The 20,614-nt window shown below is 38.3% G+C and overlaps 2 protein-coding genes across 2 annotated transcripts; both read left to right on the top strand.

The window, feature by feature from the left end:
• Positions 1-1,047: 1,047 nt before the first annotated feature.
• On the top strand, positions 1,048-3,510 carry mrps6 (mitochondrial ribosomal protein S6). Its single transcript, XM_079855131.1, has 2 exons — positions 1,048-1,528; positions 3,073-3,510. The coding sequence occupies exon 1, from the start codon at positions 1,170-1,172 to the stop codon at positions 1,524-1,526; it is 357 nt and encodes a 118-aa protein (XP_079711257.1). The 5' UTR covers positions 1,048-1,169; the 3' UTR covers positions 1,527-1,528; positions 3,073-3,510.
• A 2,011-nt stretch (positions 3,511-5,521) lies between these two features.
• psap (prosaposin) lies at positions 5,522-20,496 on the top strand. The gene is made up of 14 exons (XM_079855121.1): positions 5,522-5,705; positions 9,653-9,786; positions 9,871-9,945; positions 10,023-10,148; positions 12,493-12,681; positions 12,823-12,969; positions 13,096-13,152; positions 16,378-16,545; positions 16,768-16,860; positions 17,735-17,912; positions 17,993-18,156; positions 19,371-19,451; positions 19,533-19,640; positions 19,757-20,496. Exons 1-14 carry the CDS (start codon positions 5,672-5,674, stop codon positions 19,790-19,792), a joined length of 1,590 nt encoding a protein of 529 aa, XP_079711247.1. The 5' UTR covers positions 5,522-5,671; the 3' UTR covers positions 19,793-20,496.
• Positions 20,497-20,614: the final 118 nt, after the last annotated feature.

The raw sequence follows: 20,614 nt of genomic DNA, 5'->3' as shown, positions 1-20,614 counted from the left end.
TATTTTATTATATTTTTTTTATTCGTTTAATGTCTTTTCATTTGGATTTTCTAAATTCTACCACTGTCATAGGCTATGCTGTTATTTCTTATGATTGTGTCTACCTTTTGTAGTTTTGTTGTTTGTTATTTGTTAATATTTTTCACTTGATGTCTGTTTTGTTTACAAACATACACGTATATTTGTCTGATTTCAATTTAAAAAATCGACTTTTAGAAACCACTGTATATATTTGACTTATTATTTAGCCTAGATATTATTTTTGTTATAGACGAGACTGGGGTAGTTTTCAAATGGTAAAGCTGGCACAAAAGCTATCTCTTTAACCCTGTAAACCCCGACATATGAAACAACATATAACAAAAATTAAATGTAGTTTGCAATTCTGATATCTTTTCACTAAAATAGATTTTCATATCATTATGCAGATGACTTGCATATAAATGATCAGTTGTCGCTCTATATAGGCTATGACGCACATTTGTGAATTTGTCAAATAAATGGTAGTGCACACATTAATAATCAGCACCAGGCCTATTAATTTGTAGTTGTTTGTGTGTGGGCCGCGAAAAGAAAGTCTCAAAATCCAAATGAATCAAGATGCGATTGACTCAGAAAAGACTTCAATGAATGAACGTGTCACCTGATCCACAAACGCACATCTTCTTTGTTGCACGCGCAAATTATGATACACTAATACAAAAAACATTTGTATTCACAAAAAAATGTCTCTATTTGTACAAATTGCTACACATTCATTCAATTTAGAATTTTGCACACGCAAGTTGAAAGGCATTTGGTTGTAGATATCTGCAACCTTTATCAAGTTCATGGATTATAGTGCTTGCACGTGTTAATTATTTTGATACTATATTCATCCCATAGGTGGGCGATCTAGTCTGTAAACCTATTTTCTGATTCACTTCACACTCCGGATCAGAAGGTGGCGGAAATGCACTAATAAGCTGGATGCCAAGTGACGTAAAATAGCAGCAAGAAGAAGAAGAAGAAAGCATAGTCCTCCGATGCTGTAGGTGGCGCACTGCATCAACCTCCACATGTGTTTCCACAGTATCCTTGAAGAAGACACACACATGCACTTCAGAGCAGGCTCTGTGTGACAGATTTCCACTGAGGGACATTTGTCTTTGAGATAACAGCAGCGGGAGATGCCGCGTTATGAGCTGTCCGTGATCCTGAAGGCGATGCAGAGGCCGGAGACCGCGGCGGTGTTGCGGCGCACGGTGGAGACGCTGTTCGAGCGCGGCGCGGTGGTGCGGGGTCTGGAGAACCTCGGGGAACGCAGGCTGCCCTACAACATCTCCAAACACAACTGTCTCCACACGCACGGAGGATACTTCTCCGTGGACTTCCACGCCTCGCCGAATATCCTCAGCGGGCTGTTAGATCACCTCGAGCGAGACATTGACGTGCTGCGTCCGACTGTTATAAAGAAAGACGTCGAGGTTTCCAAGGCGCAGTGCTGTGGCCTACAGAACGACAAAGCAAAGAGTACATCCCGTTAAATGTGAGAATTTCATGTTTTCCACATCTGTTTTTACTCCGAAGATTGGGATAACTTAATTGGTTCAGATTTGGAAATAATATAAAACTGAATAGGTTGTTCAAAATTAAAGATGTATTTGAACGTTATTGTAGTTAAGGTCATGAACTCTACCCCACCTGCTGTGTGGACTTGAGGAGAGTTGAGTTCATTGCTACAAATCAAAAGTTTAAACGAAAGTTGCTATAGTCTTTTCTACCCTGTTATCTGAAGCGGAACGAGCAAGAGAAAACACAGGGCGGGACTTGATTTTGTCATTTGGGGATTGATTGGATGGTTGTGGTTTGCTATTGGTCGATCTTATGTCAGTGACAGTTTGTCCCGCCCTCGCGCCAGTAAACACGTCATCAGAGATGCTGCACTCGAAATTGCATACTAAGTAGGTACTTAATTTTAATTACTTAAAGGCTTCACTAAAAGTACATTTTATATAGTATTATGAATGTGTGTAGTATGAATGTAATCCGGATTTACATTACTCACCATGTCATTATCACATGACCTACCAGCCTCAGTTGCATTGCTTCACCTCCATTCACAAATCCTCTCCCGTGGCCTCATGGGATAGTAAAGTGTCCATTGTATGCACACTTCAGAATCTTGTTGGAAGTAGTAGGTCATCCAGGTACTTTTTGCCTATACTCAACATGAGTACTGAGAATTCAGACATGCTACTTTTGTCACAAACTGTTTTCACCAATTAATATATGTGACCCTGGATCACAAAACCAGTCACAAGTCACACGGGTGTATTTGTGGCAATAGCCAATACATTGTATGGGTCAAAATTATCACCAAAAATCATTAGGATATTAAGTAAAGATCATGTTCCATGAAGATATTTTGTAAATTTCCTACCGTAAATATATAAAACATTTATTTTTGTGAGTGAATGCAGCACAGTCGACAACTTTAAGGCGATTTTCTCAATGTTTCGATTTTTTTTGCACCCTCAGATTTCAGATTTTCAAATAGTTGTATCTCGGCCAAGAATTGTCATTCTAACAGACCATACATCAATAGAAAACTTATTCATTCAGCTTTCAGATGATGTATAAATCTCAATTTAAAAAAAAAATGACCCATGTGACTGATTTTGTGGTCAAGGGTCACATTTTAGGGAATTATGCAATTTCGGATGCAGCCGAGATGTCGTTGCAAGTGGGAGGCAAAGTTATTTTGATCTCAAGGTCACATGAATTAAAAAAAACCCGATGTGCATGGATAGATCATTTATAATAAATACTGCAATGCAATATTCCATGAAAAACAAGAATTGTTCATTTTGATTTAAAGTAATTGCAAAAATGCTAAAGAAAAATGAAGTTAGTGTTGGTCAAGCATAGTTTCTTTTCTGGTGAAGAGGTCAATGAAATCTGTGCCAAAGTGTTAAATGTTTTTGGGTTCACAGTCACACTTCTGCTGTAGTGTCTCTGTCATATATTTTTTTTAATAAGCCTGTTGTTGATCATATGTTCCTCAAGTGAATTCCTGTCGTTTCCCCCTAGGACTGTGAAGATCACCTCATCTGCTGGATTATGTGAACGGACAAGACAAGCTAGTAAAAGCCAGCAGCCTTTTTATGGCTTTGGAGCAGTGCATTTACTTCAGCTAATGGTGTGATGTGTGTTTCTGCAAAGAACTCTGTACATATGATCTCTTTGCAGGATCAATATCGTTTTTGGAGTATTTAATTTTAGTATGACAGAATCTGCTTTAATAATTACATGCTCAGAAATAAATGATACAAAATTCTTTATTTCAGTCTATAGCAGTCATTCTCTTCCACTAAAGGGACACACATAAAGAACTACATTTAAGTGGAGTAGATGATTTATCCCCAGGACACAGTCCTGTGAGAAGTGCTATAGAGTTTGTTGTGCAAGACTAAAAAAAATCCACTCTACTTTTACTTGTAGAGAATGTTTAAAAAAAAAAAAAAAGAAGGTCACCAGAGAAAAGATACACCAGTTACTGCGTACACAAGTTTTTAATCGATTCAAAAGCAAATCAAACAAGGTGCTGAAATTAACGATACAAAGTTAATTTTCAAAGTTTTTTCTCAGTCTCTTATCATATGGTTCACAACCCTAACTGCTTTGTTCTTAAATCTCGTTTTTGGTTGAGTGGTTTTATTCATTCTTTATCTCATGCAGAGATGTTTCCCCTAACTAATGTCATCAACATCAATTGAATCAACATAATTGAATAAATTGTCTTAAAATCTAATTAGTCACTTGTATTATAGGTTAAAATTAAAGAGGTGTTCAATACTACAACTGCATCATAAGTTTGTTTTTTAATAAATGAGTTATATTTGATACAGCATTATTTTTGGGTAAACTGTTCCTAGTCAAAAAAAAAAAAAAAAGATAAAAGAGTCTTATTAAATGAAGAGGAAAAGCCACACAAAAGTGAATGTTCCAAGGGCACTTTGATGAAAATATGGTTACACCATGGTACTGTCCTATATATTAAAATTGTTGTATACATAATGATTTACATGGTACTGTAGTCAAGTCAAGTCACCTTTATTTATATAGCGCTTTTTACAATACAGATTGTATCAAAGCATCTTCACAGTGACAACATGAATATAATACAATGAAGTTTGTTTCTAGAAGAAAATTGCGTCATCAGTAATATTGTTGAATATTAAATGTCCCCAACTAAGCAAGCCAAAAGCCAAGGCAACAGTGGCAAGAAACCAAAACTCCATCAGTGACAGAGTGGAGAAAAAAACCTTGGGAGAACCCAGGCTCAGTCGGGGGCCAGTTCTCCTCTGGCCAACGAGCGAACAGTGTATGATTATGATCCAGGCACCATTACAGGTCAGAAAACCTGTAATGTACTATATATACACTATTCAAATTGTTGTATACACATATAATGGTTTACATGGTACATATACTGTTATTACCACAGCAGATGTCTAACAAAACATGGTAATGTAATGTTGATTTTGTAATTGTAGAAATGGCAATAGTAAATGGAAATTAAATGTAACATTAAAATACATTTGGTCTTTCACACATTGGCCTTTTGTGACTATGCACCAATATCTGGTCACGTGAGGGTTAACCCTATAACACTAACTTACACCATATGCCCCTGGTTTCACAGACAGGGCTTAAGACTAGTCCTAGACTAAAATGTAAGTCTGGGCTGTTTCCACTGAAATAAACTTGCACTGACTGATCTTAAAAATATATCAGTGCCTTTTTAGTTTTAAGATGCACATCGGTAATGTTTTTTTCTAAGCATGTTTATAAAAATTACTTAAATGTCCTAATTGATCTATGGTCTAATCCTGGCTTAGTCTAAGCCCTGTCTGTGAAACCGGGCCATGGAGTGTGAATGAATTTGCCACTAAAATCCTAGTTGTTGTTTTTTTTTTGCGAACATTAAATAAAACAATTCATGAAACAACAAAATGGTACTGTACAAAAGTATCAAACCGTTGTTTTAATTTGAAACCATTGTAAAAATCGTTTCATTTGCATATTTGACATAAGCTTGTATTCCCAACATTAAATCTTATTCTTAAAATTCTTCTTTTGCAGGGTTTATATGATTCACAATGTCAAAGTGCGCCTCTTTACATTTAGGGTTAACAGAAAATGAAAGGAAATCGGTCCTAATTTCACACAATTCTTTCTTCTCATAATCACGGAAATATGTCCTTTTTACAGGTCCTGGGAAACATTATTGCAGTAAACAAATCCTCAAAAATGTGTTTGCATTTTCTATCACCAAAGCTTACATTTTCTATCGTTATCGTGTATATTTGAGGTACTATCATTGAATACTGCAAATGTTCCTTTACTCATTTAATCATTGGCATTGAAATACTCTAGATGATTTTATCATACACTTTAAGGAGCAATTTAGATATGTTAATATGTTTGATAAAGGTCTCTGGTCTGTTCCTCATGAAGCCACGCCCCAGTCAGTCACGCGGTGTCGCGGTCAGCTGACAGTGAGATCAGCATAAAGCCTCCTCATCATCACACGACCCAGCGATTCACTGCAGCACAAACACCGTCAGCAGACCCGGACCAGACGCATAACACGACACTGCTGTTCGATAGAAGCGTTCCCGAAGACATGATGCTTCTCACGCTTCTCTTTATCTCCACGGGTAATATATGTTTTGGTTTTACTGAGCTCCACATTATTGTGTGTGTTAGTTCCTTGTAAAAAGTGTGTCATAGCTGCAGTTAATGGCGGAGCAAGTGTTTGGTAAACATGTCATGTAACGTTAGGTTACCGAAAGTCAAGCCCGCTTAAATGGAAATGTTATCTTCGAATACACGTCCTAACTTATTCTTCTGTTCAAGAAAGCCAGAATAAAGAATATTATCTAATAATAGCGATATTAATATTGTGTTCCCGTTTTGTTTAATAGCTAATGTTTCGTGTGTTGACGTGCTGTGCTAACTGGCTAACGTTAGGTGAACAACAGACTAGAGCCCAGCCCACGCGACGTTAAGTCTCTTATGACTTTCCGGTGTTTCAAAAAAATATTCCAAATGATTTATTTGAGTTGACTTATCTAGTTTTTATACATGTATATACGCATGTATGTGTGTTTTTGCGCAGTCGGATATTTTTAACCTGCATAAACTCTGACTAGTGAGTTTTAATCTTTATCTGCCGATTGTTTTGTCTGAAACCGATGTAAATGGGTTGGGTTTATTATAGTCATGAATGTATTGCATTTTAATTTCGTTTCTTGTACTTAATGCGAATCATGTCCGCATTATGACTCATCACTTCTTGTAACGTTCGTCTCACTGCTTGATCGATTTAAATGATTTCATCACATTTATCTCTTTCTTTTGAGCCCTGACAGATGACAGTGTCTGGATGTTGTTGACACAGTAAATGCAACCTGATTATCAGCGTTGCCTTGATGCTGATGTACTCAGACTGTCTTTTAACCCAAAGTTTTCTTTATTCTGAGATCTGACAAATTAATGACAAATTCTGATATGCTTTCTCATTTGTATCCAAGCAAGTTGTTGCTTGTCTGTTCTCACTCCCAGCCTCAGGGATCAGATCTCTGTACACCAGTAGTTGCCACATCCTCTTCTGTGTTCCTCTTTAGGATTTCTGCTTGCAGTCACTATTTCACTTTCATTTTTTATCTTTTTGCAGAGACGTTTGAAAGCATAGTCTTTCATAAATGTTTGGTCAAGTCAGAGCTTCTAGCTTGTGAAAAATGAATATTTATTAATAAAACCACACATTTCTCTCAACCACAGAACGTTCCACTTCTCAATGACATGCAGTTTTCTCAGTAATTGCACAAGAGGAAGTTGGATGCGATTGGCCAAATAGACCCGGAGCATGACTATTTATAAAAGTTTAGTGATATGATTTGGCTATGGCATCTCGAGTATGTGATTGTTTGCTCTTGACTTATCACTAGGATCACTTCTGCATTTCAGGAAGTTTATCACATTATTATTATTTTTTAATGTAACATAACATCAATTGTTTTTGTTTACAACTTCGCTTTTTGCAGTTCACTCCAGTGAAATTTAAAAACTTATCCATGCACTCGGTCTCTAAAGGGTTAGTTCACCTAAAAATGAAAATCCTGTCAGTAATTACTCACCCTCATGTTGTTCCAACCCCGTAAAACTTTCGTTCATCTTCAGAACACAAATGAAGATATTTTGATGAAATCTGCAAGCTGGCTCACTTCTCCATAGGCTGCTTGGTAATCGATATCTGCCATCCCAGAAAAGTTAGTAAAGACATTGTTAAAATAGTCCAAGTGGCTCAACCTTAAGTTTATCAAGCAACGAGAATACTTTTGTGCCCAAAAACAAAACAAAAATTACAACTATTCAACTATTAATTTTCTTCAGTGTGGGCCTGTGAGTGAGTTCACATAGTGTAACAGCGCTTCTGTGTTGTATGTCAGAACGTAGGCTCACTATTGGCCAACGCTGGTCATGTGTGTGATGCTGGCCAATAGTGAGCCTACGTTTTGACGTACAACCCAGAAGCGTTGCACTGTTACACTACGTGAAGTAATTACTGACAGAATCTTCATTTTTGGGTGAACTAACCCTTTAACATGAGCTCAAACTGCATGTACACATTTATAAGAGAATTTGAAAAATGTTGTTTAGAGAAGTTTTCTGTCATTACTTGACATGCTATGTCAACTACACATTCCCAGTCGACTGTTTTCTGTCTAGCAGTGATCTGTGATTTAAAGCCTGTTTTCTGGATTTATCATAAGTGCTGGTAAAATTTAAGTACTTTATGGTGTGTAGGGCAAAACACTTTCATAACTTGAATGATACCCAGTTTTACAGCCAGTTCTTAGGACATAATTTTTATTGCATGGCGCTTTCCCATAATCTGTACTGTCTGCACCTTCTCTCATATTAAGATATTTTTCTGATTTGATTTTGACCACTGATATGAATTGCAGAGCAGAAGTGAAAGTCTGGTGGTTTAACAAACCGTAGTGTTTTTCATAGGGATGTGATCATTAAAACGATGATTGCTGTGACTTTAAAAAAATAAAAAAAATTTCTGATTGGCTATAGCGTCTTTTTGGTAAGTACCCGAGGTCTAATTGGTTGGCATTAGCATTTAGTAATGCCTGGATGCACTTACATAGACAGTTAAATCTGCTAGATGTGCTGCGCCAATCTGTGGACCAAAATGTCCACCCCTCGTTTTTCATTGGTAATGGTAATACTTGGTGCCTTTTGCTTTTGGTTTCTTTGTTTAAAAAGAGTTTAGTCCTTTGGGAATGTTTCCAAGTTTAAGCTGGGAGTACACAGTATGATTTTTGCTGTCATACATTTAAAAAAAAATCTCTCTTGGGAGAAATTGTGGAAATCGTTGATGCTTGTATGGTCACGACTCGTATTGTGTGCTGAGTACCTTACAAGCTCCCGATCATTTTTAAACTGGTTTAAAAAATTCTGGGAGTCGGCCTGATTTTGACGAGTGTATAGGCTGTCCCCTATTGCCAAATCATACACAACAAAGTCATATATGCTAGATCAATGAATGTTATAGCCCAGTGACTTCAACCCTACAGTTTGTGCATACACTCACACACTCGCGCACACAAAAATGCTTTCTAGTTGTGTTTTAAGTCATTACAGTAAAATACTAGTGTTAGTCATTTGTTAGAAGTGCACTTGCTGTTTCACATCTGGGTTTTGTCAACTTGTCTTTTGTACAGTCAGCTATAGAGGCTGATGCTGAGCTGGCGGAAACAGAGACTGGATCATAAGACTGCTCACGCTCCTAGTTTTTGTTAGTGCATGTGTCATATGTCAGATTATCTCGCCTATGAATTTCGGACTGGAGTCTACAGTTGTTTTGTTTTTTTTGTTTTTTTTAAATGGTGATTTCAGGAGTAGGAGGAATAATTCTTCAGATCCAAAGCTGCCATTCTGATTGTGCAACTACAGTTCAGTTTCATATGATCAGCTCGAAGTGGAAAGAAATCTGCTGTCACTGGCTTCACATGAGCCCGTTTATTCCTGATTTGACTGTTCATGTCATGGAAAGTTTTAAAGGAACTATAATTAGGCGTTGTACTTGGTGGAATCAGTATTAACTAGCTTAAGTTCTGGGGACTTTCCAGGCACATGCTGTCAAAAAGAAAAAAGAAAAAAAAATTTAGTCCCAGTCCCCACCCCTGTTTTTGTTTCAAATCCAGTTTCAGTTCTGTAAAGTTGCTTTGCTCTAACATCTTAAACTAGTCTCAATAGCAGTTCAGCTCAGAAATTCTGTTTGTGAAAGCCTGAAATTTGAATAACCTGTTATAGGTCACCTGTATACAAACTAAGTTAAAGCGGAAAATTGTTGAGCAGACACAGCTTCCTTATTCAACAACAACAATACTATTAGAATACAAAACATGTTCTAAACTTCTTTTTTTACTTTATTTTTTTTTATTAAAATTAAGTGTCATAATTCTCGGCAGGCTGATCCGATAAGAAAAATATGGTGCAGATAGAAGTGCTATTTGATGTTGCATGGGTCATCTCACGCCTGTGTCCATTGCAGCTGTTCTGAACACATCTAATGTTTTCTTGTTAGCTGTGGCGAGTCCCCTGTTGGGTACGGAGCAGTGTGCCCGCGGTCCCCCCTACTGGTGCCAGAATGTCAAGACTGCTTCTCTTTGTGATGCCGTCCAACACTGCCAGCAGAATGTGTGGAACAAGCCTCAGATGGTGCGTTGACCTGATTCTCAGAAGCTCTTTAGTATGCCAGTGCATAATTCCTGAGCACTAAGTGTATAAAAACCTTTCTCGCAGAAAACTGTGCCATGTGATCTGTGCAAAGAGGTGTTGATGGTGGTGGAGCAGCTTTTGAAGGATAATGCCACAGAGGTATGCAAACATGATAACACTGGTGTTTTGAGTGCTTTTAATGGAGGTCAAAGTCTAAATTCTTGTGTTGAATCTAGAGCGAACTCCTCGGATACATGGAGAAGGCCTGTCAGCTGATCCCTGATGAGGGCCTGTCTGGCCAGTGCAAGGAGATTGTTGACAACTACTTCCCCATTCTCATGGGCATCATCCAAGGAGAGCTGGTGAGCTGAATACTTCCCTTCCCTTTTAACTGAGTAACAATTTCCCTTTTAGTTGATTTGTGATTTGTACGTGGTGAGTGTTTAGTAAACGTACTTTCAAACACAAGCTGCCTTTTTATAAGCAGAAACAATGATTCATGCTTTTACAAACCTATTTGCTCAAAATCAAGCCCAAATTTTACTTCGGTTTTTACGGGTAAACGAGGCTCCGCGTGGCTCAAATTTCTTCACCAGAATATTCTTCGTGCTGCCTGATTTTTGTAACCCTGCGTACTTTGAACACGCAGGTCACACATGTGCATTGAATTTGTTTTGCACTAATCAGTTGTTCCACAAGGTGACAACACTTCCCTGAGACATTGGTTCAGGGTAAAAGAAAGTGAAACTAAAGAGATGGAACAAAATACCGGAGACTGCAACAACAGACGCGTCCGTTGACTAGGGGTGTGGATGAATAGTAGAATATTTGATCTCTAATTATTATTAAAAAATAAAATACGATTATAACTATAACATTGTAGTTAATTTGTTTTTATAATTTAGTAATTTTACATTTAATCTCAACATTAATGTAGTAACAAAGTCAGTAGCCTATATTTTAAATGTTATGTTTAATGGCTTTTAAAAAAAAAAAATGTAGGGCTTGTTTATATTTTAATTTAGGGACTGTATATGACAGTTTAAAAAAAATAAAAATAATAATAATTATATATATATATATATATATATTATTCAACTATTGCTTTGATTTACGATCATTGTATATTAAAGTTAAAGGGATAAATGAAAATTAGGCCATGATTTACTCACCCTCAATCCATCCTTGGTGTATATGACATTCTTCTTTCAGACGAATTCAATCAGAGTTATATTAAAAAATGTCCTGGCTCTTCCAAACTTTATAACTTTCTGTTTTGAAGTCCATAAAAGTGCATCTATCCATCATAAAAGATTAAGATTAAATGAGATTAAATATTGCCTCTATCCATCATAAAAGTGCTCCACACTGCTCCAGGGGGATAATAAAGGCCTTCTGAAGCAAAGTGTTGCGTTTGTGTAAGAAAAATATTCATATAATTTAACATGTTACAAAGTAAAATTCTAGCTTCCAGCCAAATGGCCACACGCAGTCTACTTGTGCCTAAAGCGCAACTTGCACTACTTGTGAAGTTAGAAGTAGCGTAGTGCGTCATGGCGTAGTGTAAATATCAGCAGTACATCGTATTACTCTCATAAGTTGTGCTTTACACTCAAGTGGAATCCGTATGTTTGTTTGTCCGGAAGCTAGTTATTTTACTTTATAAAGTTTTAAATGTGGATATTGTTTTACACATGCTTCGCTTCTATCACATGCAAAATCTGAGGTAAATGAAATTATTTTGTTTGATATGCACTCTTCAAAACGACATAATTGTAATATGTAACCCTAACATGACTATATTTTTAGAAAAGCTACGTTTCTTACAAAGCAAAACATTAAATGTGCAAAAAAGTTAACTAGTATTTCCAAGTCGACGAACAGCAGTATCGTTTAAGTGACTATACGAATAGTCTCGCACATGCTGATAATTAAATGCCTAATATTAGCTGATATGGTAGTATCTCATTTGACTATTACATCAGACCCTATAGACCTTATGTAGCCCCGCCACTTTTCAGCGCTGTGCTCGTTGTCTTTTGCCTTCTGGTCTGTATTTTCACAGCAATCTTGCGTATTTATGAATGAACGCCTCGTTTAAAATCGTCCCGGTCTACTGACATTTAAGACATCTGCTTTAAACATTACAATCATCATGATAACTTTCAATAACTTTAATTAAATCCACTTCAAAAGCAAATTTTTCCTGGACAGCAATGCCGTAGAAATATACAGAGCCACCGCAAAAACGGAAGTTCAAAGGCAGTATTCATAAGATGGTTGAACCCTTGTTTCTCTGGCGCATAAGGTCTATAGAGTGCACCAATAGAGTAATTCTGTTCATTACTACTTCATCAGAACGTTGATTGTGGCTTTTACAAAACCAAATAGAGAAGTTGCTCTAACAATGGAAATCATTTTTTTCTCAACTGCAGTAAGAGAACTGGGGAAAAATGAAGCTAAACACACAGATTTTCATTACTCCAAAACTAACTTAAAGCTTTAGTGTGACTAGACTTTAAATAGCTAACCATCTTATCAGCACTAGACCAAAGCAGCCTTTGTGCTATGGTCTCTTCCTTCCTGTTGAGCCTCATCAGTCACAATCTTCTTTAAAGAGCTGAAGGGGGTCAGTGTGTTCAGCTGCAGATCCTCTTTGTGTGTTTATCATGTTTGACACTGCTTCTGTTGTCCTTCATCTTGCAGGATGACCCCGGTGTGGTGTGCGCTGCTATGGGCCTGTGTGTGTCCCAGCAGGCAGGTCTGGCTAAAGCTCAGCTCATGTCCAATGAGATCCCCCAAGTGGACCTGAACCAGCATGAACTCAACCCCTTCCTGCTCAACATCCCCCAGCTGCTCTACCCCCAAGAGAAAGTGAAGGAGAGCACAGAACAGGTGAAGCTGTCACACGCCTGGTTTAATGATAAAAAGCCATGGGGATTCTAAATGTTGAACTTGATGAATATTATGTAGTGTTGCCATGAATTTGTCATCCTGTATGTTCCCTAACTGGCTGGTTTTCTCTTCTGTGTGCAGATGAGTGGAGATGCAGTGTGCAAGGACTGTGTTACGTTCCTCACTGACACTCAGGAGGAGGCCAAAGCCAACGCCTCATTTATCAGCGCTCTGATTGCACAAGTGGAGAGCCAGTGTGAGCTTCTGGGACCCGGCATGTCTGACATGGTGAGAACATGAGCATTGAGTTTACTGAGTTTGTGTGCTCAACGTAAAGCTGCCATGCTTTGGTGTGCATTGCATGTCTGGTACATATCTTGCTATCTTATCTTGTTTTTGTTTTTTTTCCAACAGTGCAAAGAGTACATCAGCCAGTACGGCCCACTGGTCTTTCAACAGCTCATGTCTATGGTAAGTCATTTTGCATAAAATGTCTTCTCATTTGTGTAGGCATTTCAGTAGTTTCATTCTTCCATTCTTCACTACCAAAATGGAACTTCAGTTCCACTCTTGTGACACACCACAGTGAGTTATAAAGGGGTCTTATGGGGTCATATCAAATTTTAATATACTTATCATAGTGTGCTATATAATTTCCAGAACTCTACTTTACTTTCTCCCCAGGGAAAGAGCATTTATTGGAAGTTGGGTTAGTTTAAAAATCAAACACTTTTGCAGCTCTCTTGCAGGTGCATATTAAATGTAAATTTGGGAATTTAAATAAACTAGATTGAAACTTCAAGTCCTCCTGTTTAAAATTATATATGGCACTGACTGCTATAATGGTTTTGAAAAACAAAGAAAAGTACAGGCGAGTCGGGTGCCCCAAAAATGTTCTAGGTCTTTAAGGGTTAACATGAACTAACAATGAATAATACGTCTAAAGCATTGATAATCATAGTTGATGTTAATTTCCTCATTTACCAACACATGATTTAAATCAAAAGTTGTGCTAACATGATCAATGAAGAGTTATTTTTATTAGCTAACGGTCACAAAGGTTAATAAATGTACGGTAACAAATGTATTGCTCATTGTTATTTAATGTTAGTAAATGCATTATACAACATTAATGGAACCTTGTTGTAAAGTGTTCCCCATTTCAGCAGAGTGCTTTCAACATTCAGAAACTTTGGCCGGCCTGGTTTACTTCCTAAGCAGGAAGTAGAGTAAATACTCCAATCGTTTTAGTTCTGAGGTTTAGGAATAAAAAGTGAAATGAGTGTGTGGAGCACCTGTGGTCTTTGAAGGATCCTAGTGTTACAAATGAGCAGCTGAAGTTTGTTTCCAACGGGATCCCAGGTCATTTCACATTGGTGCCTATTATTATATTGTCACGGTATAATGCAGAATTTGCAATTTGGCTGATACTGAAAGAAGAGGGGAATAAAAACTTTTGCGATTGTTTAGTCTACAATGCAAAGAGGATGTTTCTATTAAAGGCACAAGCAGCAAAAAGCATCCTGTTTAAAGGGTCAAAGAGAGGGTGGAAAATGGTTGTGAAAATGAATTCTGACTGCTGCATAAATGACCAGCTTTATATAAGTTGACCGCAGGGGGAAAACACTATTAAAATATGACCCCTTTAATTTGTAGAGCTTGTTGGAAATGAACAAAGCTGCTTGTGTTCCCTTTTCCTGTTAAGACTCTCTGCCTGTCTGCCAGCTTAATCCACATCTCTAATCACTTGTCTTTTTTTTTCTCCCCATTCTTTACTCCCACCTTCATTTTCTTTTTTTCTTGTGTTGTTTGCTCTGGTCTTCAGGAGCAGGTAGGTTTCTCTGAGCTGCTAGTCTCATCCTAGCTTGTCTTTCAATCTGTCCTGTGGCTAATCACCTTTGCTGTTTTCTAATCCAAGCAACCATTGCTAATCTGTGCTGTTGTGTAGAATAGCCACTCACACGTTCTTAAAATAGACCTAACCTTGAGGGTTTCATGTTTGTTTAATTGTAGATGTAGTACCAGAGTGATAATCTTCCATTATCATAACATTCGTCACACATAATACACTATCTGTGAGCAGGGTTGGGAACCATGTACTGGTTCTTATTCAGTAACTGGTTCTATTTAACAACAAAAGGTCATTAATTTCCATGCCATTTTTGGCTCTCTTCATTCTTCACCAAAAGGATGGAAGCGACACTAAAATCCTGTTTCCTGAATGTCATTCAGTGGCAATCAAATATGACTACACAATTCCGCTAACACGTAAACTGGCCTGTCAATCATCCTCTACATTTCATTTAATCTATATTTTCCTGCTGTATTGGAGAGAAGTAGCACATTGATCTGCCAGTTGTGGGTCTTTTATCTGGAGAACTCTCCTCATATTCTTGAATAATGATGCATTAAGTTAATGGGCAAATGGATCTTTTATAAAAGTTCATGTTGTTGCAGATGAAATCAACCTGTGTAAAAAAAAAATAAAAAAATAAGGTTAAATGTTGTTTATTAGTCACTTAAACCGCTTTATCTAAACCTCTCCACTTAACCATTGGCTTCCATGTTTGCAGTTTAACACTTTATTCATGTTTGCATGGCGTGTATGTATAAAAAAACAAACCAAAAAAAAAAGCTTTTTTAGGATGGATAGTCTGCACATTTGGGCGCAGGGGCAATTTATGTGTTTGAATTGGTCTTGCATTGACTCCCTCAGTGACCGAATCGGTCTGAACGAATCTGGACTTGGGGCCTATCCCAATACCCACACTTACAGTTTTTACGCTCCTCTATTTGCATGATGTGTTTCTGGTATTTAACCAGTGCTCAAGTGGGTGTGCAGAACTCTTATCTGATGGGACACACTTATAGTGATCAAGTAAAGTTTTTACAGAGCTGTATTTACACATTTTGATTTTCAATATTGTAAATGTATGAACCGTCATCAATAGGTAACGGGCGACAGTTTATTAATTTTGGTGCTTTTAATTTAACAAATCAATTGCAAACATTTTAAATGCACTCATCTCTGCACCAATAAAATGTGCAAAACTTTAGTTTTACTACCAAATGAAATGTAAGTTCTAATTAATTTTAAATTACACTGCAAAGTTTCTCAATCTCACGATATCGGGTCATGTGAGTTTTTAAACATGATGAATGATGGGATACGCTCAGCAGTGGTATTAGATATAGTGTGGCATTAATGTGCGTTAAGGGCACAGAGTTGAGTTTTATCCGACATGGGACAGTCTTGTGCGTCTGGTGTGTGCTCACTGGTGTGTGCATGTCATCTCAAGTGGCTAAGACCACAAGTGTGGGTGTTGGGAAAGGCCCTTAAAGTAAGTTGCCTTTGTGCAAGAGTTAACAATTCTTTTAGTAATTGGACACAAAGCACAATGGGTTTGAGAACTGATTAACCGTTATTCACTTAACGTTGGATGAACAAGTTGGTTCATCAGATCACACTACACTTGCGCACATGTATGCATGGTAGTCCTCAGACTGGCAAGGGTGATATGGGATACTGTGGGCATGAGGTGGAGCAGGATCATGGGTAATCTCAGTTAGTCAGGGATGCTGCATGATGATCCTAGATGTTGTATTAGCATGTCAGTCAGTGCATGCCTGAGACTCTGCTCATGTTGACACGTCATGTTACTCAGTGAGTGTCTGTGCCTCCTACCATTCCTCCAGCAACCCAAGGATATCTGCGCTCGTGCTGGCTTCTGCCCCGTCAAGAAGTCTTCTGTGCGCATGGAGATGCTGATGCCTGCCAAATCCATCCCTGCCAAATCCATCCCTGCAGTCAAGATGTTTCCTGCAACCAAACTGGAAACACCTGTCCTATCCAAGCCTGCTAAGGTACAAAATATAGCTTCTGCAGTCTTAACAAGAAAGTAGGAAACATCCCCACATACATTAGGATCAATGTTGTTTTTTTCTTCAATTTTGATAATGTAAATTAACTGACTACAAGTTGTTGGCAATAAATGTGAGCTCTAAATATTCAAATCAAACTCAAGTAGGGAAGCTGTGTAAAAATGTAGACTGTTTTCTTGATGCACATGCATTTGTTTTTGACAGAATCTGGTGCGAGTGCGTGACTCTCCTCAGTGTGCCATCTGTGAGTTTGTGATGAAGGAACTTGAGAGCATGATTGAGGATCACGCATCTGAGGTATGAAGCCAACATTGACAATCAGTTATTTTACGAGTTTAAAAAACCTCATTTCGATGCTACAACAAATAACGGAGAGTACCAGTAGAATACATGGAAATAAATTAGGCAAGCGAGACCCCAATGAGATGTCGAGGGTTGATAAAGCCAGCGAGACAACCTTATCAGCAGGTGGGACTGATGTAATAAGGTCTTCATTCATTGAAGAGAGAGCAGATTTATTAAAGTGTAATGGCATGCATGCTGGTTTTTGCAGTCAGGCAATTAGCCAACAATCCGCTGCAAAAAAAAAGTCCATCACAGTTGGAGACTAACAAAATCTTTAAAAAAAAGTAAATCTTGTTTTAATTTGCTTTCGTTTATCTTCAAAACAATTGGAAGATATTTTTAGTGACACCTGAGGCCTTTACCATGAATCTCCGTTACAGTATTGGTTTCAAGTTGACAACCAAATCAACCCAATCAGGCTTTGTCACAGATGCTGGTCATCAACTTTGTCAACTCTGGTATTGATCCTGAGCTCATGGTTAACTGGAGTGTGTGCACATGAAAGTGTGATATCAGTAGCAGTGACTTGGTGCAGCAGATGTTCACTTTGCTGACAGCTGATTGGTCCAATGTTGGTTTGACCCCTTACCCAGAACAAAACCTGCCTCCAAACAGGTTAGCACTAGTATGGCATCGAACACTGGTATAAGACTTCATGGTACTTTCAACCAAGGGTTGGCACAAACTAATGGCGAAAAACAAATTCATGATGCAGTCCCCAGGATTTGTCCCTCATTGAAAGTCTACCCAAAACACTTGCTTTAAATCTGTGATGCAAGTAGACGAGATTCCCCTGTTGAAGCTGACATTTGTTGTGAATTTTTAGGCAGAGATTGTGCAGGCTGTGGAGAAAGTCTGCAATATTTTGCCCTCCTCACTCACGGCTCAGTGCAAGGACCTTCTTGAGACCTACGGGCAGGCCATCATTGATCTGCTCGTGCAGGAGGCGGATCCCAAAACACTCTGCTCTTTACTCGCGCTCTGCAATGGGGTCAGCCATGTCCGTAAGTGATGTTTGTTTCTCTGTTGGATGTAAGACATTTCCATTATTGCCTTGCTCTTGCTTATTTGTCCTGTCTTGCAGCTGTAATGGAAAAGGAACAGTTTGAGGCGGGTGGTTTCTGTGACGTGTGTAAGATGGCAGTCCGTTATGTGGACGGGATCCTGGAGCAGAACGCCACTCAGGCAGAGATTGAGGAGGCCGTGATGAAGGTCTGCAGCTTCCTGCCTGAAGCAGTCAGAGATCAGGTACATCAAACCTGTCATGTTTCTTACATCCATACTTCATACTTGCAGTACTTCCAACAGAACAACAAATGATTGATTACAATTCAGTTGAAATTTGTCAGCAACTGAGCTGTTGTCCAACAACATGTAGGGCACTATGAAATCCGTTTTACTTTACCCAAATTCACTTTGTATTTGTGGATTCCATTTTAATGATTTAATTCAAAGCACGTCTAATCAACTGAATTCATGAAACTTTAACAATTAAATAATGTATTGTTTACTATAATATGGCCCTATGAAATTTTCAAATAATTCCATTAATTACTACTATTGCTTGAACTACAATACTGTACTACTGTACAATAGTAATTTGTCAATTTCAAATTAAATCATACTTTTATTTTGGCGGAGTGCAGTGAAGACCTTTTTGAGTTTGTGTATCGGATGGTAGTGTTATAAAACAAATGACGAAATGCTGGTGAAGTGACTGGAGATCAAGTTCATGTTGAATGTCTACATGTACAGTGAGGTTTTTTTTTTTTTTTTTTTTTTTTTAATTCACAGACACTAGTCCATATTGTGATTTGATAATGTACAGCCCTACTTTTTATTAATCCAAGTTTTGCCAAATTCCACGTCGTACTGTAAATGCCGTTTTTATGATTTGGTTTCTGTCCGTGCTTTCCACATCACATAAATCATAGGGCTCTAAACATGCAGTGTACCATTCACCTGTGACATCTGATTTGCAAAAGCTGGAACTTGTTAGTGAATTGATTTGAACAGCATTGAGAATCAGACACTGATTTATACAGGCTGTGTATTAGGCTTGCTGTGGTAGTCTGTTTTTACGTACACCGATTGCATTACTTTCCCACTGCGGCAACTGGATTAATTGGATTTTAATTTCTATAAAAAAGCTAAACGACAGTTAGACAACGGACGCTACAATTATAAACTGAAAGAGTCTGCTCCGCTTCATACAGCGCAAGCTGCAGAGTCACAGCCGGAGTCAGATTTCACTTATGTTAGGAGAGTAAAGAGAGAAGACTGAAAAGATGATGGCGAAGGATTAGCACGCCAGATCCTGAGCGTCATTATAGGCCTATATACAGTTTTCCAAGTGAAAAGCAAGCATTCATTCAAATGCGATTCCTCTCTCCCTGTGTTATGGCAAGTTTATATACTGGTGTGTAAATATCCCTACGCTGTATGTGCTCTCCTCTCCGCAGTGTAACCAGCTCATCGAGCAGTACGAGCCTCTGCTGGTGCAGCTGCTGCTCCAGACACTCGACCCTGACTTCGTCTGCATGGTAAGATTTAAGATTTACACTGCAGTCATGTGATCAAATGTTGAGCCCAGACTGAGGTGCTGTTGTTGTTGGTGGATCCAGAAGCTGGGAGCATGTCCTGAGGCTGTGCAGAGGCTGCTGGGAATGGAGCGGTGCAGCTGGGGACCAGCATACTGGTGTAAGAATGTGCAGACCGCCGCTCGCTGTAATGTGAGTATTGCCTTTCCGGCTCCAGAAGATGCACGTTCATGTGTGGAGCATATAATGTTGTCTTGCACAACAGCAGGCTGTGATGTAAATGAAGCTTCGGTGTTTGTGTGTCGTAGGCCATGGACCACTGCAGGCGTCACGTATGGAACTGAAGGATGAGGAGAACGTTCCGGAACAATCTTGGGAAACTAAAGGAGAATTGCTGTAGCGCTGCTTTTGTTTTGAAATCAATACCTGGGTTTTCTTTTAATAAGTGACATTTGAAATTGATCGGTCACATCTAATTTAACAGCCTTGTTTCAGGGGAAAGAAAGCTTTTACTGAAAGGACATGTACACTTTTGAGGGGGCAGGGGTCTGGAGGGAGGTGTGACTGGCAGGTGTAGATATATGAGAGATACTTGCACTGAAACTGGAATTTTTTTTTCTTTTAGTGTTCTTTAAGTTGTACAATCATAGCATCTGAGAGTTGCAAGAGAAGTTTATATGAAAATAGATTGTGCCTTTAATGGAAGAGGTGGTCTGAGACTCCTGAGAATAAAGATGAAATGATTTAGGATGCTCTAATATCCCTGCCTCCCTTTTTAACTCCAAATACACCTGCAAGGCCAGTGGTTTAAACTTTTACTTTTAATGAGTGACATTTTGGTCCTAATATATGTTGATTCTCTAACTGTCATTTTGTGTCTGTTATTAATGAGCTGATGGGGAAAGTGATGTTGACATTCTTCATTTGATCCACTAATCCCTCACTGATTTATCAGTCACTGCTCCCTATGTCAAATTCTATCCTTGTGCTTCACACTGTTCAGACTGAGCCTTTGTTTTTAAAAAATTAAAATTAAACCTCAAACCCCTTCTCTGTGGTTTCTTTGTTTTTAAATGCCTTTTTTTCTGTTCCTCTGTATAACTTTTGTATAATGTATAAAATTTGTAATTTAAAGTAATAACTTGATCTTCCAATGTAAGCATGAC

Source organism: Squalius cephalus, assembly GCF_949319135.1.
Source record: "Squalius cephalus genome assembly, chromosome: 21".
Classification (NCBI taxonomy): domain Eukaryota; kingdom Metazoa; phylum Chordata; class Actinopteri; order Cypriniformes; family Leuciscidae; genus Squalius; species Squalius cephalus.
This window is presented reverse-complemented; position numbering and strand designations above follow the sequence as displayed.

Bases quoted from the DNA above. Each gene is read 5' to 3' on its own strand.
- mrps6 (XM_079855131.1), top strand. From the start codon at position 1,170: ATGCCGCGTTATGAGCTGTCCGTGATCCTGAAGGCGATGCAGAGGCCG.
- psap (XM_079855121.1), top strand. From the start codon at position 5,672: ATGATGCTTCTCACGCTTCTCTTTATCTCCACGG. The intron at 5,706-9,652 runs GTAATATATGTT...TTTTCTTGTTAG, and splicing joins GCTTCTCTTTATCTCCACGG to CTGTGGCGAGTCCCCTGTTG. The intron at 10,149-12,492 runs GTGAGCTGAATA...TTCATCTTGCAG, and splicing joins GCATCATCCAAGGAGAGCTG to GATGACCCCGGTGTGGTGTG.